Raw genomic sequence first — 25,173 nt, forward strand, 5'->3', positions numbered from 1 at the left:
AATTTTACAAAATTTAATTAAAAAGTATGAAACGATCATCGAAAAAAGCGAAATAGGGAACCTTCTTAGAAGAAATTACGAATTAATATTAATATTTTATCATCGATCAAAAAGCTTATGATGTAAACGCATTGCGCACAGGTGGGCAGATTGCTCGTATCCGCATCTCCGGATAATTACATGAATTTCACGTAATACTTGTCTCGTTATACGGTTGTTATCATCGGAGGTAAACTGAATTGCAGGGATCGAAATGCGATCGTGGAATACGGACGAGGAGAAAAGATACGAAACTACGGATTAAAAAATTGTGTAACAGAAAAAAATGGTGATAGTCGATGCAACTTTAAATAAAGTAAATTATAATAACAGAAAATTCGATTAAATTGCACGAAAAAACGCCAATCCTGTATCTCAAGAAAATAAAGGATATTTTACGCGAGACATAACTATGTTATATAACACATTGCGTTATGTACTTTAAGAAAAATATTTGTTTCTTTTGATTTAAACGAACAAGGAATCCTTTACGAATGAAAAATTCCATGGCAACATGGAATGGCAAATTTCATAACTATCGCACTATTTGATTCAAAATAGCAACTTTTGAATATATAGACACAAGTTTACCTCCTTTCGAATTCTTTTTCCTACTTACCCGTCCTCGAGAATAACCATACAATTTTTGTTTAATAAGCGAGCTCTCTTTCTCTCAGGTTCTTTTTTTCTTCGTGCACGTGCCATATCTTATTACCTAACTTCCCCGCAACAAATCTGTGTGTAATTAAACTTTCAAGCCAGAATATTTTAAGAACTAATCTGCAACTATGAACAACGAATGTCGCAAACATAATACATATTTAAATCCTGAGTACCGTACAAAAGATTAAACTTTTTTCTTCGACACGAACATTCGTTATTTTATGTAAAGAGAAGAATTCTTATAGTTTATTAGCGAGATAATAATCGAAATCGTATACTATTAATCGGAAGATTAACATCACGACGCATCATACTGCGCCCATTTTCAATAATTTTTTATTTTTTTCTGGTAGTTATTCGATACTAAAATTTATCAAAGAGAAGTACGTGTTAATCAATAGGCGAGTGATAACAAATTCCTCACCTATATATTCGAATGAAATGGTCGAATCTTCGTCTTAGCGTATATTTATAAAATAAAATACCAAAAGTTGTACCTATCGTTCGATTAATTCGTTAATTGAATTATCCTTTGACGTAAATATAAGTACATATTACTTATATTCGATAATTGTATGTACATTGTATCACATATACCGTATCGATATAACAAATAATGTAAACTTTGATCGACGAATAGTAATAAAAAAATGAACAATTTATAACTTCCATCTCGAATTACTACGCGTAACCATTAAATATAATCAGTTATATACAAATCTCGAGAACTTTGACTCTACACCGGAGGAACACATGATCGGCAGCCTAATGGTGACTCTGAACATTCTTCACGAAAATCAATGTAAAACCGATGTAACCATCGGTCCGAATTCTCGGTACGATTTCATTGTGAATGTCGGCGTTCTCCCGATAAAAGCTGGTCTCGATGACAATTTCTTTATAGCCATTGCTCTGCTGCCTGTGCCCTTCTTACAAACCGTCTCAATGATCGATTGAATGCACGAAACGAAACCATCCGACCGATACTGCAGAGCGATAATCGGTCGCAGATGTAGGATTCCTAGAGTTAAAGCGAAGGGTGGATACGTGGACCAATAAGTGAACCAAACTTCGCGATCAAGTAGGCACAAACACGTAGGATCAAGCGAACATTTTCAAGTCACACGTCGAGGATTTCCTATTAGATCGAAAAGGACCGCTAACCATCACTGGCTGCGAGGGGCTCGCGTTTTTTATTATCCGTTTTAATTATCTGAGCAACCCCGACGACATCGGAATTTTGATGAAAGAACGAGTTTCCAGAACAAGGGCTATGCGAAAACTTGGTACTTAATTTTATAAACAAAAGTGTTCATCCGAGCGTAAAAAACACCCGTTCGATTCCGACGATTACTGGGAATGCAATTTGATATCGGAAACACCGATCTTCTATCGCCATAGTGGAACTTGCAAATGAAATATGTTTTCCTAGAAGTGAAAATCACTTCGACAGAAAGTAATGTCAAAAGTAATAAATGATAATACATTGCACGTTATTCTTAACAACAATCTGCTTGGTACAATCCTTACATTAATTTAATGCTACACACACACACATATATATATAGTGCCTACTATAATGCCAATAGAATACGAATATTCGTTCAAATATAAAAGATTATTTTCCCTACTACAAAAGCCAATTTGCGTTTCCACGCAATACCGACATTTTTATGACTCGTGGATCTCGTTGAACAACGAAGGAAGAAATAGAAATTCTGCTGAAATTGCACAAAAACTATCTATCCTCCGATTTCAATGATTTTTAAACATGAAAGCTCCGTGCACAACCACGTGTGCACGGCTGCAAGAAATATCCGTTATAATATTACTCGATTAAATATCATCGATGTATTGGATTTGCGTTAGATTTTCCTCGCGGCTGGCGGATTAAGAAACTAACTTCGACCCAATACATTAATGATATTCGTTCTTAATTGGATCATAACAAAATGATACACCTAAGTGTAGCACTTAAATTAATTATGAACTGTTTGTTATACGAAACATGTTTCGATCGAAGATTGTATTGTATCAAAGAAGGGGCACGATATAGTAATTAGTTAATTGATATTTTGCTTTCTTATCGAAATACCAAGGCCACGAACGTTGAAAGTTAGAATTGTAATTGTAAAAGCTACATTGTACGATATCACCGTGGGGAAGAGTAATTTCGCTTCATCAATCTTATAAAAGATAACAAATGGTTTGCGTGTATGACACGAATATGGAGGATGAGTCATACTTCCTCTTTCCATAAAAATACTTCCGCGAAAAATTACATGTGAAAATGGCAACCGATTAGATAATAACCATTTTTTATTTATCATCATTTCGATTATTTTACGTTTATTTCTGAAAAGATGAAATACATGAAAATAAAATTCGAAAACTTTTTGCAACAACTCTAAAACATTTAGTAGGTTTTATCCTAAGTATCCTTGCCGATTTCGAGGATTTTTTAATATATCATAGAAATCAACATTTTAAATAACTTTTCTCTGTACATATAATCGTCGCTCGGTCACGGATTCTAGGATATTTGCCAAAATCTGTCGCTATCACTACTACTACTGCTACTAGCGAATTCTGCCTATAATCGTGCATCCGTGACAGCGTATGCGGAAGTATTGGTTGCCTGCTGCCGTGAGGAGACTGGATAAAATCACACCTATCCCAAAATCTATATAAGTTATAAACAAAAAATAAGAATTAGATTTGTGTTAGACGTTATTTTATCCGGCCAATACTTAATGCTTAGCCTGCCATGGACGCACAATTATAAGCTGAATTCACTGTAGTGGTGGTGGTCAACAGTCTTTTGTGAATATCTCGAAAACTATTAACGCGGTGGTTGTTGTATGTATAGGAAAAAAATTTTCAGAATCATGTCCCCGACAACATATTCTAAAATTATCAAAATCGGTAAGGTGGATGGGATATCGGTAATTACCGTATGTATAATAATATATGTATATATTATCTGTAATATATCGACCGCTTCGCTCTAGAATCCATATAAATTAATTAATAATCATTTCATACTAATTTTTATTACGCAATTCATACCTTGCAATTAAATCAAGTCTCTTGTGCTAGCTCTTACCGTCTATCACAAACGATAAATGAACAAGTTCAAATACATAGACTAGATACAGAGACTCGTTTATTTGTAATATTTTAACAAAGTAGCTATCCAAGTGCATGGCTGCATGTGTACAGAAGAATATAAGTGCCAGTAATATTTATAATTATGATTCACATACAATTGATATATTTTCGCAGGGGCCAAATTATTTCGTAATTAAATAAAAAAATAATAGTAAAATAATATAGTTATGCAAGTAAAAACTATTAACCCTATGACTTTATTTTCAATTACCTGAATTAAACTACATACTTATGTATGTCTACGTATCACATTTAAGTTTATCAATTTCACCTTGAGGATATTTAACCCAGATCTGTTTTCCAACTTACTTTTAGAAGTTACATTAGAATTAATGTATGTATGTAATTATGTATGTATGTATGTAATTTTGATTAATTATATTAATGTTAATCACATTTTTCTACGACGAACTAATAATTAAAATTCATTTTTTCACATACAATATCTTGTATTTTTAAATTTACGTGCCTATTTATCCTTACGTTAACAATAATTCCAACATGCGCGTCATATTATCCTATGTTTAGTGCAGCAAAATAAAAGATTTTCAATGTTATGAAATTAATAACCGAGATCCTCTACGGTGCGCATTCGTTGTATCGTGTTAATCAAATAGCTACTGACACATGCATAAATTAGGAAGTGTCTACGTGTAAAACCAAATACACTAAACTGATACTGACAAGGGCGGTGTATTGTCAAATGGTTAAAGTTAATCGTTCGATTAATTTTATAAATGTACAAAGATTCTATACAAATTGCTCTAAAATAACAATCTCTCAAAATTCGTAGCATACGATAATTTACGTCACTTTTTTCAAACTAGCGACAGAAGCTTACGAAAAATACCAAGCGTGGCAGCCCTAGTTTAATATATTGCACCGCTTGATTGAATTGTAAAAGATACTTATTTGGCATTCATCTATACATACCTGATACGACCAAAGCTTCGTTTGGGCCACAAGTATGAACGTTTCCCATTGTCAGATAAACTCTTTCTTAATGAAGATGCAACAACAAACCGGCACAAGCAAACAACCAGAACTAAAACGGTTACCACTGACACTAATCTATACAATAAATTGGTAGTAATGAAATATGGATTATTTCAAAAACCCCGGTAAATCATTAATAACATGCAACAATACGTGTTAGTCGCGCGTCGTAAGGTTACGATGTTACTCAAAGCCACTACCCAAATTTGTAGCTTTTGTAAAACCCTAGCTTGCAACATTGCCAACCTCGACATTTCCACGTACAGCGACATCTCTCCAAAATGAACCATCTCCTCTATATGTACTTATTTAAAAGCCCATTTCTAAATTAGATTTCCTTTACTTCAAAGAATTTTGGCAAGTAATTTCCTAATAATGATAATTGTATTAAAATATATTGGAAAATGAAATGTATGTTTATACCCTTGTATTTTGGGAAACTTGGGGAATTTTAGGTTGGGTTGTTGCCCGTGGGACGCTGAAGCCAGGGTCCTATACCATAAAAATATAAAGATAGATTACGCGAATCATACGTTACTGTGTAAGTGGTTGCGGTATGGGAATAGGAAGAGGACGCTACATAGAAGCTACTCGTGTCTTTGTCGGATCAGCACGCACACTGATGCTGTTCGTTGATCGGTGTTACACTCGCGCATTTATTGCACAAATGTGTATACGTTATTTGCAAATGTGCAGCGTTCTCTTTCTAATCCCATATTGCATTCACTTCTACCGTGATTATGCAGAAGAGCGATGAGCAACGAGTGACAATCCGTCGCTGAGCTGTATTGCTTATTCCACGTACATAAATCTGTAGATTTGATTTATTTTCTCGAAACACTGCTCCTGAATTTAAGGTTAAATGAAATTGGAGAGTATCGAATAGATTAGAATCGAACACAAAATTTTAAATGAAGAAAACTTTAGAACCGTGTATTATTTTGAAGAACTTAAATACAAATTTAAAAGATTTTAAAACTTGTACAATTATTTACGCTTTAAAGTCCCAATGCATTAAGTTCGATAAATATCTTGTCAAATCTTTCTAATTTACTTTATTTATACCCTCGTTTTTATAAAACGCGATCTATTTGATATCCAATTGAGAAAATTGTTAGTAATTTACGTTGATAAAAATTAATTTGATTGGGATATATGATATAGAAAAGTAAGCGTTTTATGCTCTGGGATAATATGTTCCTTCCGATGGTAACGAAAATAAATATGCAAACTAACGTGCGATTGCAAATATAATTATCAGCGATAATCAATAAATTTTCTGTCAAAATTCTTCCGTTCATTGACCCAGCTATGCTGCTGCACAATTGAGCCGTTTAGTGCAAAAGTGATGTAATTCAAAAACGTTGATTACTGGATAATGAGGGATAAAGTAAACATCATGAAAGGGATCGAGTGGACGATTCCTACTTATTCTGCTATCCACCAAGAAACCAGTGAAGATATACTTACATCAATTCTACACAAAAGAGAATGAAAGTCATGTTTTCGAGATGTGGTGCCAAACCAAATAGACAACAAATTGACTTACTCCACTTTTGCATTAATCGGCTTAATTCATATTTACCGCACCAAAATTCGCGCTACGAGGAATCACAAGCTACGTCGGTACATGAGGTTCTCAAAATTTACGCTACGGGGAGGCACAAGATACGACGGTATATAACCACAGACGAGGTATAATAAGAATATCATATTTTAAATACATATATCATTTTCGTTTTTACTGTTTTTTACTTAAATATAAGACAATTTTCTTCTTTACATTAAAAATTATTTAACATGTACAGTAAAAAGAGGAGAAAAATATATGAAGTTTTAAATAGTATAAGTATTATATGTACCATATCATTGACTATCCACTTGAATGATTTTTTATGATGTTATAACAGTTTAAGTATCGACAATTTTTCGTTGAAAATAAATTTAGTGGTCCTTTAATTTTGCACGCCAATATATATGCAGGGTATCCTGTAATTGGTGGTACAACCGGGTACAGGGTGACTCTATATAAAAATTTTACATGACGCGTCATAGGAACAAAATTTATTTATATTTTCGACTTATTTTTTCACGTAAAATCATTTTCTATCTGGCTGTACAGTCTGATATAAACAGACACACTGATATAAATTTGTTTATCTAACTTGCGATTATTCGTCACAGTTATTTCATAAAAAATAGTATCTAGTTTTACATTCCTTAATAACTTTTTGTTTCTAATAAAAATATTACATTTTTTATTATTTCTATTTCTTAACACACATAAATATGTATACATATATAATAATCAATACATACATATACTTATTCATGATAAAATTGTAAATATAAATATTATTGTATTTATACCTCATTACATCTAATGATTAGTCTGTATATTTTTAATTCTAGAGGGGAAAAATGTACAATGGAGCTAGTGTTTTCTTTTCTTCTGCTTTTTCTTACTTCCTCCACCTTTGGTATTACTGTCTGATACTTTCTCTGCTCCTATCTTTCTTTTTACCGTTTCTTTCGTACTTTCTTTCAGTACCATCTGACAAGAATCTGCAGTATTTGTTGGAGGTACACTGAAACCTGGAATCTATTCGCATACAATTTTATGAACATTGAACTATATAGAAACAATTAGTATTTATTTGCTTTCGTAGTAATAATTTACTTACGAACGGCTTAACCAACTTAAATATTAGTTTCTCATGCTGTATATTGGATCTGTTTAAACTTATTTGCACAGTAACCGGATCGAAAGTACGAAATACGATATTTCCACAGGTTTGTGAATGATCTTCGCTATTATACATAAATGTAGCACCTGAATTTTTGTCTTTGTTCAAGTACAAAGTTCCCTCTAAGCCATACTTTATTATCAATATTTGCAACGCATTCTTTCGTACAAAAAGTATATAACCTTCTTCGTCTTGAATTTTTTCTCTAAAGAATAACTAAAAAGAGAGCAACATAATGAATGATATATGTGCAATTGAACAATCAATTCAGATAATGAAATCAAAGATACATAACCAAATACACACATGAGTATTTAGTGCTACTGATGCTCGATTAGAATATTGAGCCATTCTATGACGATAGTTCATATTCTGACAAAGTGCGTGAATCTTCTTTTTGTCTAACAAATCGGGATATGTTGCATCAGCCCCAATGCAAGCTGCTAATAAACGATGTACTATCACATCCGCGTATCTATAAAATTAAATAGATATATACGTTCAAATTAAATATTTATTTGCATAACAAATTTTCCTACCTTCGAATAGGCGATGTAAAATGAGTATAGACAGGACATGCTAAACCATAATGATAGTATTCACTTGGTTGATGCATGCCACTAGCAAAATATACAGCTTGCATCATACAGCGTGTGGCAAGTATCCTTAACATAGTATTAAAGTAAGGGTTACTTTCTTTATGACATTTATTTAATGAATCTGCTAATTCTTTGCCACTATCTACATTTATAGTAAAACCCTGTTGAAGAAAAATTGTGTTTTACCAGAATTATTATTTTTTGAATAAGCTTTTCATACCTGATTCTTTGCGGCCTTTATAAGAGGCTCGAAATTAGTAGGTGGTGGTTCAGGATGCCTTCTTAACACAGCGCATTCTGGGAATTCTTCTAAAATCTTTTTAGCAACCGAAATATTTGCGAGCAACATAAATTCTTCCACCATAGAATTAGTTTCTCGCAATTTTTTTACCTCCACTTCGATAGGATCATGCGTTTCACAGTCTACTTCAAAACGGACTTCTGGAGATGCTAATAATAACGCTCTGCAATAAAAAGCAAATTATACTATCATGTATATCTTTGTAACATACCCATACCCATACCCAAATTGCATACCCATTATCCAAACGTCTCTTTTTTAACGTTTTAGCTAAATTATTAAGATTTCTTAATGACTTTACAAGTGAATCTTGTTGAGTAACATCGTCAATTTTTAGTTGAGCTTCATCGTAAGTCATCGCTGCTCGTGAACATATTACGGACTTACAATATCTAGTATTAATTATATTTGCATCTCTATCCATTTCCCATATGCAAGAAAACGTTAGTTTCTCTTCTTTTTCTCGTAAAGAGCAGAAATTTGTACTGAGTAACTCTGTAGTAGTTAACATATTATACGGTATGTCAGAATCTTCAACATCTTATTCAATAAAAATAAAATTGAAATAAATCGTACCAGGAATCATGTGAATTCTCGTGTCAACCAAATATACAGTCGTAGATCGTGATGCTGCTTCTTTATCTAACGCAGTGCCAGGCCTTACAAAATGTGTTACATCCGCAATATGTACACCTACTTCTAGATTACCATTTGGTAGATCTCTACAGTGAAGCGCATCATCGATATCTGTGCAACCCGGTGGGTCGACTGAACATACATCTAAATATCTTAGATCTTCCCTTTGTGCCAAGTCCTATAAATGATACATTCAATTTATATGAGCTTTGAAAGGATTACTTTCTTTTTGCGTATTACTACATACGACGTCCGTGACACTCCATGAGATTTCTGGTAATGAGCTGAGGACGGCGTCAGAAAATCGACTATGGGGGATATCGTGTTCTAACAATATCACTTCATTTTCGGTAATTTTGTTCCCTATTTCACCTAACGCGCGTACAAAATGACCAAGAGGATATCTAGAATTACGTGGCCATGAATCAATTGCTACGATGATTCTCTGTTTACACAGCACAGTATATTGTCTAGTTTCAATTCTTATTTTAGGTATTTTTCGTTCTGCTGGCACGAATAAATGTCGTACATTCTAAATAAACAGAAGATTATGAAATATAGAATATATATATGTATGTATGATCTAATTATGGAAATTTGCTCAGCTTTTACCCCTTCTATGTTACTGGGTTGCAATATCCCACAATATTGTCTCCAATTTCTTCTGATAATTCCAACAACTTTGCCAGTCGGTGTCTTTTGCATCTTGTTTGATGAACCAAATTTATCTAATACTTTATTTGCTTTTAAAATATCATCATCAGCATCAGCTTCTTCTTCATCTTGCAGAACAATGTCACTAGGAGATGACCACTGATCCTCTGGCAAGAGTTCCACTACAACTGCATCGCCATCAACAGCTCTATTAAGGTTACTGCGACCTTGGATAAAAATCTATAATCAAATATATGTAATAAATACATATCTATTAAAAATATAGAAAACAAGTACTCACAGATTTTTCAACTCCATCTACATTCACAAATCCTTCAAGAAAATTTTCTTTTGAAGCTTGAAAGGTTCCCTGCACAAGTTTCCCATTTTTTATGCCTTCATGTAATTCAAATGGTGTAAGATGACATGGGAAAATTTCTGGGCCCTCAAATACTGCACCATAACTCTTTTTACATAATTTATCAGCCAAAAAGCCTGAATTTTCTAACGAGAATATATAATCTTCCACTAAAAAAACAACAATGTAAATTAAAATAAAAATTAGAGTATCTTTGAAGTTATTAAACAAATAATTTTACTTGAAATAACTGGGATCCCTTCTTTTTCTGCTAATTCTCTGTTGCGTGTATCATCTGTTAATAGGACAGTTTTGATTGTATTGTCATCTAAATTTAAATGTGCATTATACCACTTTGTTGCAACCCTAATTGCCCTATCATTTCTGTCATTTGTACTTTCACCAGGGTCACGTTGGACATAAGTATCTCTGTATAGAAGTAATAAAAAAAGTAAATGATAATAAGACATACCTAATAAAATAAATAAATAAATACGATATTGTTAACATACTTATGATGTTCATTAACAAATACATAAAATTTCCTTTGTGGATTATTGATAATATTCCTTAATCTTTTATATACGATGGAACTTTTATGTTTCAATTCTTCCAACACTGTTTGCACAATTATGACATTGCAAATAATATCTTCTTCCAAAATGTCAATCTTAAGAATTATATATTTTTATATTAAAAACAATAAAGATTATATAATAATACATTACATTGTGAACGTTAAACAGATTCGATTAAAACTATACTCACTTGATCTAAAATAATATTAGTATCAATTAATAGATAATAAGGTTCCATTATCTTAGAACTGCTTGCACTGGAATCCTCGTCATCTAAAATTATGTTCCGAGTTCCGTACACGCACTTTCCACAAGCTTTAGATCCACAGTGAATGTCATCTCTAAGGTAATGCTCTCTAACCGTCTAAAAAGAAAACTAAACTTCAACAAATCATAATATTTTTATAATTGTTTTGTCATATTTAATCCTTTGAAAACCCGCATTATAAATAAATAAGATTACATTCATATAATCAATTACAAATCATAAAATGTCAAGTACTTTTGATTTTATTTAATACCTTAAACACTTTTCCCCCTTTAGTTTTCCTAAAGAATATTTTGGTCGTCAACATATTGCTTGGTTTTGTTATATAGGGAAAAATATATTTTACTAATTATTTATATATTTTTCTGTCAAAGAAAATAAGGTACTGCTCGTTAACAAACTATGCACACACGATTTGGTTAGTATAGATATTATAAACATCAATTATAAACCGTACCGGAAGTCCAGGTTCTATAACCATAAACTATAACATGACCATGTGCATAAATAGATCTCGACACATAAGAATAATGAAGTCGGGCTGCCTTAACCACGGTTAGCCTATAGTGGGTGACCATGTGCTGTCGGCACAAAAACACAGAAACAGAGGAAAGTATGAGATACGAATTAGAAAATTTTGACAGCGGAAAGCTGTCAAAAAAATCAATAAAAGTCAATAAAAGAGTCATCAAAAAAAGTCAATAAAAGAAAAAGAGCGAAATGCTAAAAGAAAATGTTTTATTGGGCAACAGAGGTTGTAGTTAGCTCCGTAAAAACGCCATCTTTTGGTCGCAAAAGAAAAACAAGAAACTAAACTAAACAATTTATGAGAAGATCAAAAGTCCCTACAATTTATATTGGACCAGAGAGGAAATAAGAGCACTCACGCTTATGGATCTGGTTGTTCCCGAACTAGTGCTGCAGCATGCGGCCAATTGTTGAGGTCAATTAAAGTTAGCATATACAAGAATCTTTGTATTTAAAATTGAAGTTAGGGATTTGCCCTGTTTGGTTGCTCAAAAACATGTAGAGGCAATGCGAATGATTATGACTAACAATAAATAAATGACGAAAGTAAAACATTAAGTGTATCAAATACTTTACACATAGCAATATTATATGCTTATATATATATCATAATCATTAGCATTGTCTCTACATGTTTTTATAACGAATATTAAGAAAAATGGAATTATTATTTTACTGTGTAAGAAAATATTAAAAACGAATTCAAGGTAGTCGCGTTTACAACACGTTCTGTAGATTCGCAAATGCCAAACTCGCGTGGTTTTATTTTGACACTCGTCCATGTTGACGATTGTACAAAGAACACTTGAAAAAAATTCGAATAGAAAAGTAGATAAGAATTCTTCCGCAGAACCGCGCAACTAAATAAATTCTCGTCTATGCTAATGTACAACAAAATTGAGCAGATCCCTAACTTTAGACTTAAAAACGTGGGTTCTTGTATATGCTATATTTAGTTAACCTCAGCACTTGGCCGCATGGTGCAGCATCTCTACTCTGAAACTACGAGCGTGAACGCTCTCGTCTTTTTCCTAACTGGATAGTGCTGTAACTTATGGGCGATGGAATCCATGGACGTTGTGTTTTAAATATGAACAATCTTGCATACACCGATTTGTTAACCATGAATTCTTCTAGAGTATCTGGAGACACAGGCTTTAGTGAATTATTGCGATCAGCAGAAAGATTATCTGCTGCTGTAGAAAGCAATGAAGAACTTCCTCAAGTTGAGAGAAATCTTCGTCAAATTTTAGAGGCTTCCAACGAACTCTGGTCTCGTGTCACACAGACCGGCACTCAAGATAATCAAGTACAGGCGTAAGAATATTTGTATATTTATCGCAAATAAAATTTTTAAATGATTTCTAATTGTATGTCATATACTTTTAATAGAAAATTCATTCATCTAAAAATAATTATGCTTGTTGTCACAGATAACCTAAAAATTTTATAAATTTCTGGCGCCAAAATTTTCAGGATAATACCTATTATTTTATCTTTAGTAATATGTATATATGTATGACTGATATTTAGAGCAAAGTAATTTGTCTTGTGCTTATACATTTTCTAATTAAAATAAAATTTATTTCATCAATATATTTCAGATTTCTTTAATATATATAATATTTTATAATTTCAGGCATCTCTTGCTTGGCTCACGCGGTGTTGATTTACCTCAGATTTCACAGAAATTAAGTTCACTTAGTGCAAGACGTACATTTGAACCTTTAGATCCTATTGCAGATACAGATATAGTTAGTTACCTTAGGAATGAGAAAGAAAATGCTATATTGTCAATCATTGAACAAGTCCATAAAGATGTAAGATATTTTATCATATTCCTTGTAAGCGATATTATTGGATATACATGTATATGTATAAACTATATGAAATTGTTTCAGACTTTTGAACTTACTAGAGTTCAACAAATGGAACATATGCTAGGTGAATGGAAACAAATGCGGTTTGAGATAATAAATGCCATGACAGCTCCGTCTGGGGAGCTTGTAGATTTACGTGGTACTCCACAACGTACTAAATTAGCTGGTTCCATGATTAGTGGCTTATCTGATATAGAAGTAGCTTATGTGAAACAGTTACAAAACTATAATGATCATGTGCTTAGGGGAATAACTAAACCTAACTTGTTTAATGCGTTTTGCGAAGCTGCAAACTCGTTTAATGATAAAAAAATTGTGGATCTTTGGAAAATGGTTAAGCGTATGGTAGACATTCGACCAATTCCCAGAGAAGATCAAATCAAATCAAGAAGTACAGCTATTGTTGAACAAGAAATTGTGTTACATGCAAGAAAGTACTTAGAAGATAGATATAAGGAATTTATGAACTCTGTTATTAATGAAAACCCTGCTCAAGCTAAAAGGGGTGGCATTCCAGGCACTGTGCCATTAGTTAAAAGTTTTGTTAGTGTTAAAGTACAAAATCTGAAAGATTTAGAAGATGTTATGGTTGAAGATAAACCATTATGGCCTTTAGTTTATTATTGTATGAGGGTTGGTGATTACAAAGCTGCATTACAATGTCTTAATCAATACAACACAAAATTTCCAGAATTCAGAGTTGCCTTGGAAGAAGCTTGTAATGATCCCCAAAGACGTCCTAGTAGTTCTGCAGAATCAAATTTAAAATTGCAGTATAGAAAACATGTTAGATCAGTTACTGATCCATACAAAAGAGTTGCATATTGTGCATTGGTTCCTTGTGAACCTGATGACCTGCACTCTGATGTAATTTGTACAGCTGATGATTATTTGTGGTTGAAACTGTGCCAAGTTAGAGATCAATCGGATGCAGAAAATAAATTGACTTTGGATTATTTACAAACTACGATATCAGAAATTTATGGAGAGTCATATTATCATGCTCATGAACAACCGTTTGTATATTTTTCAATGTTATTTTTGACTGGTCAATTTGAGGCTGCGATTGAATTTCTGGCAAGAGGAGCGGGAGCAAGGCATTTACCACATGCTGTACATTTAGCAGCTGCTATGCATGAACATAACTTGTTAGGAGTAAGCCAAAGTGTTCTAGCACCTTTAATAAGTGTTGACCCTGCTGATAAGACTCCTGCTAAAAGATTAAATTTTGCCAGATTAATATTATTGTACGTCAAACGATTTGATTCCACAGATCCAAAGGAATGTTTACATTATCTATTCTTATTAAGGTTTGTATAAAAAATCAAATAATCATCGAAATTTTCAAATTTAATTTTAATTACCTAATTACTTTTTAGATCTATGAAAGATCCACATGATCGTAACATGTTTGCTGCATCAGCTGCAGAAATGGTAGTTGATACTTCTCCAGCAGTCAGAACTCAGTTAATTGGAAAGATAGTAGAAGATCGTTGGATACCAGGGATTTTAGATCAATTTCAAATTAATACAGAAGATGTTATAAACATAAGCGCTGATACATTATACAGAAAAGGTCTTTTAGAAGATGCAGTAACAGTGTACGATCTTGCTCGCAATCACGAGAAAGTTCTTAGTTTAATGTGTACGCTCTTGGCGCAAATTGTTAATCAAAAAACTTCGCCGGGATCACTCAGATCTCGATTGCAGGTGACTGCTACAGAGATAAGCAGAAGGTAATATTGAAATCCACGATGTCATCGTTATTAGAAAATTGTCAAATACATATATAAATATATATTTTTAGGTATCAAAACATTGAAATACAAGCACCATCCGAATTAGTATCTGCATTTTATACTTTAAAGCACTTAATGGTGTTCTTTGATCAATTTCATAATGAACAATATCAAAGTGCGCTTAGGGTAAGATATATAGGATTGTACATAGTTATATTGAAGTTTATGTCATTAATATATAATTATTTGTTTATAGACTATTGCAGAGGCGAAATTGTTACCATTGCATATCAAAGAAGTCGATGAAAGAGTAAACGCGATACGACGTGTACCACCTGAAGTAGCTGGTACGTTAGCCGACGTCCTTTTAGCTACAATGACAATACTTTACCGTCAATATCAGAAATTACGATCAATGGAACCAGGTGATGAAGAAGCAAGGAAACAGCAACTTCTTGATCTTCGGGAACAAGCGCGAGCTTTAACTAGTTTCGCAGGAACACTTCCATATCGTATGCCAAATGAAACGAATAGCAAACTTGTACAAATGGAGATCCTTATGTGCTGAATCAAACGTGTTATATTTGTTGTTTTATTTTCGATACAGTACTTTAAGTAAATACGACAGATATATTTGTGCGAATACTGGATTTTCGAAGCACAAAAACGATCAATGTACTGAATACACAATTCTTCTATTTCTTATAGAATTTATGAATACAATGTATATATCTTTTTGTACTTCGTTAAACAATAATTAGAAATAGGATAAATGTACTGACTTTTAAAAATAACAATTGAACATAAGAAATACAATTAGTGAACAGGTAATTTATTTCTTTAATATATTTAAAATATTTATTTTTTTGACAAAATTTTTTATCCGAAAGAATCATTATCATTCGTATTACTTTTGAGAGATGTAACAGATATTCCACAACTAAGATCTTGAACCTTTCCTTCTTTTACCTGAAAAAAATTTGGATGTAACTACCACGACATTTAGTTTTACTTTGTTATAACTATGTTACTTACAGCTCTAAAGTCAAGAAACATTTCTTTGAAGGACATAAAGTCTGTCAAAGTTGATAACACTTCAAAAACTTCACCTTCCAATTCATTTTGCTTATTACTAAATCATTCAATAACCATTAGAAGAAACTTTTTAGTCATATTTATAATTTTTATATACACCTTATATAATTATAAAGATAATAAGATAAAGTTATAGCGCTTACTTTAGATGTTCTAAAAATGTGTCGATATTAAAATGTGGTATAAGCTTCTGTAAGTAATTAACGATATAATTTTCCACTGCCTTATTCTAAAAAAATCATGTATTAATATGCAAATATGAAAAAATTGTTATTTTTTATTGTTAGGGGACTTACATATTCGTTAAATATATCTGTATAAATTAATTTATTTTCCTCTACAGGTTCAAAAACATCCCAATAATCATCTAAAAACTTTTTTTGAATAGAGTGAAATTCGTCTTCTAAAAATAAAAATGAAATTTATATTATAAAATCGAATGTTTAATATGTTGTTTTAATGCATACCTAACAAAATATCTTCTATGTGTCCGATAATTTCGTCGAAAAGTTTATCCTCTACGTTTTTAGAACTTTGTTCCATATTTTCTTCGACACTTATTAAGCTGCAATTGTCTATTAAATAATATTTTTAAAAGATTATTAGAATAGTTACGTTATTTATACGTACATAGATATTAATTGTCAATACCCTCAGAATGTCATTAATATTTGAAAGATAAATATATGCTTAATTATTTATTCAAATGATATGAACAAACCCATTGTTTCTCCAGTTTCTCCAATTGTTTAAAAACAAGGCACTGTTTATTTCTATGATAAAATAAACTTATTATTTGTCAGATATCATCGGTATCGATAAATCGATAACTGCGGAAAGCGAGAATCGAGAAGATTAGTCGACCAATCACGTTTATAGCAATTCGAATCTTTTATAACAGTTAATTTGTCATAACGTTAATTGAAAATGTGTCACTGATACGTAAAATGAACATTTCTCTTTCATTTATTTGTATATTCAATTAAATCTGATATATTAATAATATTTGAAAATATAGCTTAGATCTCGATTTGTTTTAATAAGAGAACGTGTGACTAATTTTCGTCTTTCAATCAAATTTTTACGCATTTAGTATTTAGTTTTACTTACTTATAAGTTTTACTTACTTAGACCTAAAACTGTAATAATTAGACTATAGTTATTGCAGAAGTTTTGTTTTCAATTTATCACTATTAATAATTCTCTTGATCTCGACACCTAAAAAGCTGAAATTAACATTTTTAGTAATATAACTTGCAATAAAATTTTATAGGAAGAAAATTTATAACTCTGATAGGTAAATATTCATAGACTTTTAATATTATCGATCGATTTTTATAAAGTTGTTCATTTTGTAGGCAACGCATATCAATGGAGATATATACCTTTGACAAAAGTCTTCAAGAAAGGCTAGTTGAATTAACAGAAATTTTATCTAGCAGAGGTGAAATTGTACCTGCATCACAAATTCAGGCAGAATGGTCCTATCATATAGAACTTGTACTAGAACCTGTTGGTTGGCAAGCATTATGGAGAATACCACGTTTAGTGTGCGAAGATTTTCATATTCATTATCCTACTATTGTGGTAGTAGAAGTTGAGCAAGTTGATTTCTGTAATCTATCTGCATTGGTGAAAATAACTGCTGTTCAAGATGAAATTCAGTTACCTGAAAAATACGATGTAGCACTTATCGAGCTTTATCCAACTCATAATCAGGAAAACACTGCTTTGGATATGGTGGGTACTGCGTCCTGCCTCGATCAACTGAGATTTTTTTATAAATATTTGTGGATGCCATGGGACATAGATGACGATGATAACGTAGATTGGGTGTCCGTACATTTGGAAACAAGAATTAGATTGTTCTTCGACATGAAAAGACTTGTTGTTAGTAAAGAAACTAGCGATATCATTAGAGGTTTAATAAGGGAAGGAAGGGAGATCGAAGAGAAGATATCAAGATTAGAGGATACTATTTCTGAGGGAGAAGAATCAGAGAGTGATATAGTGGATGGGGGAACAGCATGTCAGTTGATGAAACTTCATTTTCGATTGCAACAAATTAAAAGGGAGATGGAAGTTCTTGAAAACCCAGCTATGAGAGAAATTCTTACAAATCAGACCTCATCTTTAGATGATAAAATAGAGAAAAGAAAAAGTACAGAAACGTGCAAGGAAGGCTATTTTGTGTGGCTTGGTGGAACTCTCGAGGAAATGAAGGCAAAAATAAACAAAGTTCAAGCTTCTTTATCCCCAGAATTATTTTTTAAGTAAGTTCGACAGTACTGAAAAAGCTCTATCGATTTTTGATTCTTATACATTTTTCTAGAATATCTGGGTCTTTGTTTGAGACTCTACACATGTGTGACACAGGAGATATCATTATAGTTGGAAAAGGAACTCATCGAATAAAAGGAGCTGGTAGGTTGGAAGATGGAGGTACCATTAAAGGAATTGATAGTTTAGAACATACCATTCTTAATATGAAAGACACAGAAACTGCACCATCATTGCTTGATTTCTCTGGCAGTGAAGTAAGTTATATATTGAATCGTGTCTCTGACTAATTGTAGCTATGTCGAATATGTGTTTATAGGTTTTACTAGAAAATATTACTGTAGATGTGGGTGATCTTAGAGCAGCTGTAATAGTGAGAGTTGGAACCACAAAAATAGTTAATTGTAAAATATGTGCCTTAAATCAGAGTATGGTGAAATTAGGAGTTGTAGTTTTACCGGATGCAAAACTAATAATAGAAAACACACTCTTTGACAGTCTTGGGACAGGTTTAGTCATCTATAGTAACGGAGAAGTGTTTATGAATAATTGCAACTTTACAAATTGCGCAGAGGGTATACAAGTATGTTATTTTCGTCTCGATTACCATAATTATGTAGTTACAAAACGATATTTAATTATAATATCTTGTTATTTTTAGATTCATGACAATGCAAAATTAACTGCAAAAAATTGTTCTTTCACGCATTTTAAGGAATACGCTATTCGATTAGAAACGCAAAAATATTTAAACGATACAAAACGTAAATGTGGTAGCTTTGAATTATTAGAAAAGGTACCTGAAATTTCTCTATATGGTTGTAAGTCTGAGGGTAATGGCAAAGGAGATGTTATATTGAAGCAGACCACATCATTTGTTTTAAGAAAACAAGATGATTCTATGGAGACTTAGAGTAACCTTTTTTATTATAACTGAATTTTCTATTTTTGTTATAAAAGTGCATGTAATTCTTGAATCTTTGAGAAATATAATTGTACATTTTTTAATGTGAATCTCTATTTAGAAGTTATAATAGATATAATCTATATAAAAAGGGGAAACTGTTTCTATTCACTTCGTATTTTACTTGTAATTAAAAACAGTTTTGAATTGTATACAAAACTTATTACTTAATCATCTTTCCAATTGATAGAAACCAATTAAAATATATGCGCAAATTTTTAAATTGAGAGTTACACCGCTAGTTATATTCATCATCGTTAGATGGCGCTAGCAACATCATTTCAAATTGTTCGTTTACGGTGCGTGTTCCTATATGTATTTAAAAATCTTGTGTTCCATTGCAAATACGAATTTTTAATATATTTGTCTTATTTTATCAACGTGATATCTTACAGATTAAAGAGACCTGTTGTAAGTTTTCCACTATTTAACATAATTTAATTATTTTCCTGCAAGTAATTCGAACTCGCTCCTTAACCTAAACGCGTCCCTCCGATATTTTTTCAATACTTCCGTATCCACAACATTACATTATTTTACGACAATTTATTCCGTCCCGTTGGATATTTTTATCCGTAACATCGATTAAAACAATGCTCGAAAAACAAGTGACTCCATCTGAAAGTACTTTGTGACACAAGTCAGAAAAATCTAACCTATAATACATGCTAGTATCGAAACAATGTCAATATACATATAGATATATACATAAATGCCTCTGTATACAGCTACGTCATGTTCTATCTCTATATATATATATATATATACATATATATATATATATGTAGAAGAAGATAACACGTACGTGTACAGTACATTAGTGTGACGTAAACGATAATTCGATCCATACTGTATTCACCGCCGTATTCGTTTAAAGATCCGTTCGTATCTATAAATGAAGTCATAAGTACCTGGCCATGTGGTCGGTATCACGTGTACACGGATGAATGAAGTAGCATGATTTAGAGACTCATACTTTCGATGATGAATGGAAATCCTTCCGTTGGCGATACCGCTTATCAGTTTTCCAGTTGCTGCGCGGTTACTGGCCTGTTAGGCTAGTATATAATATTTTTATGTATTCCTATGGATGAAATTATTTTTTGGAAAATACTAGTCTAAATTCATTTTCTTTCTTCCTTTTTTTTTAAGAAAGAAACGAAGTCAAGTCATTGACGAAGATATTTATTTTATCGTTGCAGAATGTTCTAGTACGAAACGCTTATTTACATACAAACTACAGCATTAGCAGTAAAATTGTGGTTCAACGAACGAAGAGTATGCTAGAGACGACTTGTGTGAAGCAGTTGACGGATCGACAGACGCAGTTCGGCAATGCGCGCAAATTGGATTTATCGGAATGCATCTTTGTGTTCAAGGGTTCGCAATCGGATTACGAGGAACCATTGTCGGACGAGGAGGTGAGTCGAGTTCGCTGTTACGTCAGTTACATATCTGCAGTGTGATCCATTTAAACGAATATATCGGTATATTTAAAAAAAAACAGGTCTGACACATTTAGTATTAAAAAATTCGGCTACTTCATTTGTGGAATATCTCGTTAAAATTGCCTTTTGTTCTAAATAACGTTTCGATACGCTATTCACTGTCGTTCTTCTTTCTTTTTCCGAAGTGATTTTGCAGAGATGCAACAGTTACGTTAGTGGTATTATGTAGATGACTAAAACGATACAAAGCATGCGTCGATGGCAACGAAATTGTTAATTAAGAAAAAAAAACAATAATTAACGTATTTTCAATATATGACAAAGTTAATAATGATTCGCTAAAATTTCATTGAAAATTGCATAAAAGTATAGTAATAATATGTAAATACGATCATATTACTGTATTGTACAATAGCGAGTTTTTAAATTGGGGAATGCTACTCTTCAAATTCAACTAATTGAATTATGAAAAGTTTTATTTCTTTCTTTTCTCTATGCTATAAAAATATAATAGTATATAAAAAAAATTTGAATACATTTCTTATTTATATTCTCGCAAGTGTAAATTGATTCAGTTTTACGAATTAATAGGTTAATATATCATAAAGTGACTCGTGTATGGCTATCAATATATGTTTCACAAATTACCAATGTAGTTAGTTGCGAGAGTGATACTTTTCAGATCGTATATTTATTTCGTACGACGTTAGGAAGAGTCGTAAAAGCATAGTTCGTAAAAGATTTACACGGGAAGTTCTTAATACACGAGCTACAATAAGCTCGTGCACGGTATAGAAAAATATGGGATCACGAAATTTATTTTGCGTTACTGACGCTACTGACTTTTCGGAGTCTGACTTATTTCTTTATTATAGTTATTATTATTATTATTTTTTTTAGGAAAACACTATTGCATCATTCAGACCAATAATTTTAGAGATCACGCGTGTTTATTGCTTCGAGTTTCAACGAAATACACGCGTTGCTCGCTGCAGTCTCCGAATTTTTAGTCCGAATTTTATTCTTCATTTTTCAACAAGCAAAAGGATTATTAACATTTGAAGAACAAAATTGGTATGAAATCGAAAAAGTAGTCGTATTAATAACGAGGATTTTGCTATAAAGGAGTTGTTTACAATAATCGCATCCCTTTCATGAGACATTCCCACGATGCAAGTCTACGACCCGTTACTTTCACTGTATAGCGAAATCCACATTCCCGTCTTGTACATAGGAACCGTTCACGCGGATGCTATGATTAAAAATTACAACACTGGAGGCGAGCGAAAGGGAGAAACCTCGCGATGGCATACACGAACCTCGTAGATCTTTTTGTTGTGTAGTAGGTTATTAGCGAATCAAGCATTCCTTTTAGGTCACTGTAGAATTCCTTTTATCTTCGTCCCTATTAAGCAATTTTCTACGTAATACCGTGTGTTGCGTTGATAGATAAACAAACTCGAATGGTTTAGCTCTGATCACGTGGTTTAACAACTACTCGAACTTCTCGTTTTATTTGGTATTGAATTGTTTCAATTTCGCTCCACTTTACATTCATCTGCTTCGATTCGCTTCAACCTTATAATCAATTTGTTTCAATCCACTTTAAATATAGTTCTTCCAGCGGAATTGTGTCTAACCTACGAGGAAAATTATATTTTATTACATATCGATAATTATTACTATCGTGAACAAATTCTGTATTCGATTATAAATTATGTATTCTACAGATGTGTCCTAGTAGGTTTCAATTTGCTCCAAGTTTCTCCGATAGGTTTCATTTTGTTCGAATCTGCTTCAATCATCCGTTCCAATCTGTTCTGTTCGTTTGAAGCCGCTCTTATCTGCTTCTATTCGTTCTATCCTGTTGTTCTAGCTCGTCGTTACTCGTTTTGATTTGACCCAAGTAGCTGGTTAACGCACTCATTGATACTCGTTTCAACTCGCTTCAATCTGCTTCTCTGTTCGCTCTAACTCGCTGCAATTCGCTTCAATTCTTTTCAATTCGTTGCAACTCGACCCAACCGCTTCGAACCCGCTCCGAACTCAGTTTTCGTAAATCTAACGCGTTCGATTTATCTTACTTCCATCTATTGCGATCTTCAACGTATTTCAAGCTTGCTACGATGACAAAAAATTTGCGAATTAAAACACCCGATTCAATGGAGGAAGGATTAAGCGTAATAAAAAGCGGTAACGTGACGTTAACGAGCCTGGTTGATTTAGGATTCTTTCTGTGTGTAGAACGATCCCGTTCTTTTTTCTCGTTCTTTTTACTCCCGTACGTTCTGTCCGCGTTTCACCAAGAATCGTTAAAAACATGGCGGAGAGAAGAGGGACGAGCGTCATAACATATCCGCCGATGCTTTTGACCGGTACCACCGAGTACGAGTTATTTGCAGCCTTCGTGTCTTTCGGAATGACTGATCGTCCTCTTGTCGCGCGTTCCTTCTCGCTTTCTCCGCCATTCTTCTCGTTCTCCCCATCCTCCTTATTTTTCTGTCAGCTTTACGCGTTCCTCTGTTATTTCGCTCATCGGTCTGTCCGGCGTTTCGAACGTTATTTCTAATTTCGATTCTTCCTGCTGGTTCTCGTGCTCGTTGACACGAGTTTATGTCCTTTGTTTCCTCTCTTCTTTCATGCCGCTGCTTTTTATCGTTTTCCTCATTGTAGAGTTTTATAAACAGTCAACCGTCCTTTGTTTACGCTTCTCCTTACTTCTGCCTGTTTCCTTGTTTCTTTTTCAAGTTCATCCACTGCTTGCTTTATACCGAAAATTTGTCACTTCTGATCTGTCCTTTCTTTTTCTCTGTTTTCCTACCAAGTTAATTTTTTCGCGGCCTTTCTTGATTTATTTACTGCCTCTGACCACTTCCTCGTCGTTTTTAATTCACTCGTTGCTTTTCCTTTCATCCCGTTTCAGCCCGTTCTTCCATTCATCCTGTTTCATTCAGCGTCTGGTGCCTTTTTAATAATAATCTGACCCGACCTTTGCTTCTTTTCAATCGCGTCCCATCCCAAATGCCATTGCATTGGCATCATTACTTTTTTCACTCCCTTTTTTCCCTTTTTCTTTGTTGATGTTCCAAGTGTCATCGGGTAAATTAATAACGGCGTCCTTTCTTAAATTAAATGGTTTTCATAATAGCGACCGTCCACTCTGCACGACAGCCTGTTTTTTATTGCGCTTTCGTCTAGGACACGGTTTATTGTTTGCTTTATCATGAAAATTGCGTGTTTCCGCGAGTTCTCGGACCCCGAGAGCACGCTATTCAAGAATATAATAAACTTCTCTGTCGACCTTTTTTCGTTTTTAAATCCTCCGACTGTCGTTCCTCCGACTTTTAGCCATTTTTCTCCAACACACCCTTTTTTTTTTATCTTTCCACCGTGCTTCCCTCGCTTCTCTTTTCTCGCTCCTCTTTTCTCCCTTCTCTGGAAAAGATACACGTCTTCGCAGAGTCAGTTTCTTTCCTTCTCGCGGGTCGGCCGGCATTGGTGAACAGGTTATTCCCGACACAGTCACATACGTATACATTGTGTCTCTTCCGCTACGTTTTATCTTGTGCGTTACTGGCCAAGCACTAGTTTTATTGTTACGTTCTCATTTCTTATATTTATTCGTCACTGGGTCTCGTAAATACGAGTCATTCTCTTTCGAGAATGTGCCCATTAAATCATACTGCATGCTGCGTGCCGTGCTTTCTAGATATTTGACCTTTGCGAAAACCTAGTTTGTTATTATTCTGGATGTTGATTGCCGTATAATTTATTTGTTAATAGGATTACGATATTTGAGCGGTCAATGTTTCGATGATTTAGTGCTACGATACTTTGATATTTTAATACTCCAATAGTCATAAAGTCACAAGTCAGTGTAAAGCAGTGGGTCGGTTACCAAAACACGTTTGCAACATTTTACGGCTACTCTACGATTTTGTTGTGGACGCTGCTTGTAAGAAATTTACAAACAGTTCGCGAGACCTATAGAAATATTTTTGTTTTTGCTCGTGAATACCAGCGAAGGTGCGCTCGTTACAGTACCTCGGTGCTACGATACCTTAATACTGTGATACTCTAATAAGTCAAGTTTGACCGCGTCTTAATACTGAAACGTTCAAATATCCAAATATCTAAATATTTACGATAGTTGGATACCTCGATACATTAGTACTCCGATACTTGAACATTTCATCATTTAAGCGACTTCTATCGACAAACATTTCGAT

General features: G+C 33.2%; 6 protein-coding genes across 12 annotated transcripts in view; 3 read left to right on the forward strand and 3 right to left on the reverse strand.

Moving 5' to 3' along the window:
- LOC100643053 (flotillin-2) overlaps window positions 1–5,088 on the reverse strand; it is an 87,807-nt gene extending 82,719 nt beyond the window's left edge. The window contains exon 1 of the mRNA XM_003398690.4: window positions 4,807–5,088. Coding sequence (XP_003398738.1) covers window positions 4,807–4,855 — 49 coding nt within the window. The 5' untranslated portion in view covers window positions 4,856–5,088. The remainder of the gene's footprint in view (window positions 1–4,806) is intronic.
- Window positions 5,089–6,918: 1,830 nt separating this feature from the next.
- On the reverse strand, window positions 6,919–12,024 carry LOC100642935 (exosome complex exonuclease RRP44). 3 transcript variants are annotated; one of them, XM_048410613.1, is made up of 15 exons: window positions 11,898–12,000; window positions 11,468–11,591; window positions 10,933–11,106; window positions 10,677–10,834; window positions 10,406–10,593; window positions 10,108–10,334; window positions 9,765–10,046; window positions 9,400–9,684; window positions 9,093–9,330; window positions 8,753–9,011; window positions 8,436–8,679; window positions 8,156–8,376; window positions 7,923–8,091; window positions 7,554–7,832; window positions 6,919–7,471 (listed from the first exon to the last, which is right to left on the reverse strand). In XM_048410613.1, exons 2-15 carry the CDS (start codon window positions 11,489–11,491, stop codon window positions 7,304–7,306), a joined length of 2,916 nt encoding a protein of 971 aa, XP_048266570.1. In that variant the 5' UTR covers window positions 11,492–11,591; window positions 11,898–12,000; the 3' UTR covers window positions 6,919–7,303. The 3 variants fall into 3 exon arrangements, with proteins under 3 accessions (XP_048266570.1, XP_012168740.1, XP_003398737.1); XM_012313350.3 differs by lacking the exon at window positions 11,468–11,591 and having other exon boundaries at window positions 11,898–12,024; XM_003398689.4 differs by lacking the exons at window positions 11,468–11,591; window positions 11,898–12,000 and adding an exon at window positions 11,264–11,461.
- Window positions 12,025–12,457: 433 nt separating this feature from the next.
- LOC100642375 (nuclear pore complex protein Nup93) lies at window positions 12,458–15,973 on the forward strand. The gene is made up of 6 exons (XM_003398685.3): window positions 12,458–12,855; window positions 13,178–13,358; window positions 13,440–14,728; window positions 14,798–15,154; window positions 15,226–15,343; window positions 15,414–15,973. Exons 1-6 carry the CDS (start codon window positions 12,593–12,595, stop codon window positions 15,723–15,725), a joined length of 2,520 nt encoding a protein of 839 aa, XP_003398733.1. The 5' UTR covers window positions 12,458–12,592; the 3' UTR covers window positions 15,726–15,973.
- On the reverse strand, window positions 15,969–17,163 carry LOC100642612 (ADP-ribosylation factor-like protein 2-binding protein). Of its 3 annotated transcripts, none has more exons than XM_003398687.4 (6): window positions 16,974–17,163; window positions 16,720–16,827; window positions 16,549–16,655; window positions 16,396–16,481; window positions 16,193–16,289; window positions 15,969–16,126 (listed from the first exon to the last, which is right to left on the reverse strand). In XM_003398687.4, the coding sequence occupies exons 1-6, from the start codon at window positions 16,975–16,977 to the stop codon at window positions 16,037–16,039; spliced, it is 492 nt and encodes a 163-aa protein (XP_003398735.1). In that variant the 5' UTR covers window positions 16,978–17,163; the 3' UTR covers window positions 15,969–16,036. The 3 variants fall into 3 exon arrangements, with proteins under 3 accessions (XP_003398735.1, XP_048266597.1, XP_012168735.1); XM_048410640.1 differs by having other exon boundaries at window positions 16,904–17,163; XM_012313345.3 differs by having other exon boundaries at window positions 16,720–16,817; window positions 16,883–17,163.
- On the forward strand, window positions 17,151–19,546 carry LOC105666203 (protein nessun dorma). Its single transcript, XM_048410639.1, has 5 exons — window positions 17,151–17,549; window positions 17,611–18,525; window positions 18,585–18,789; window positions 18,852–19,115; window positions 19,194–19,546. The coding sequence occupies exons 2-5, from the start codon at window positions 17,624–17,626 to the stop codon at window positions 19,443–19,445; spliced, it is 1,623 nt and encodes a 540-aa protein (XP_048266596.1). The 5' UTR covers window positions 17,151–17,549; window positions 17,611–17,623; the 3' UTR covers window positions 19,446–19,546.
- Window positions 19,547–19,624: 78 nt separating this feature from the next.
- Window positions 19,625–25,173, forward strand: part of LOC100642496 (RNA pseudouridylate synthase domain-containing protein 2) — a 171,051-nt gene continuing 165,502 nt past the window's right edge. For 2 of the 3 annotated variants that reach the window (XM_048410632.1, XM_048410631.1), the window contains exon 1: window positions 20,705–20,917. In XM_048410632.1, the coding sequence (XP_048266589.1) occupies window positions 20,832–20,917 (86 nt within the window). In that variant the 5' untranslated portion in view covers window positions 20,705–20,831. Of the gene's footprint in view, window positions 19,908–20,698; window positions 20,918–25,173 lie in introns of those variants that run through there. The other variant, XM_048410630.1, reaches the window with a different exon arrangement.

This window comes from Bombus terrestris, chromosome 11 (genome assembly GCF_910591885.1).
Source record: "Bombus terrestris chromosome 11, iyBomTerr1.2, whole genome shotgun sequence".
NCBI classification, from domain to species: domain Eukaryota; kingdom Metazoa; phylum Arthropoda; class Insecta; order Hymenoptera; family Apidae; genus Bombus; species Bombus terrestris.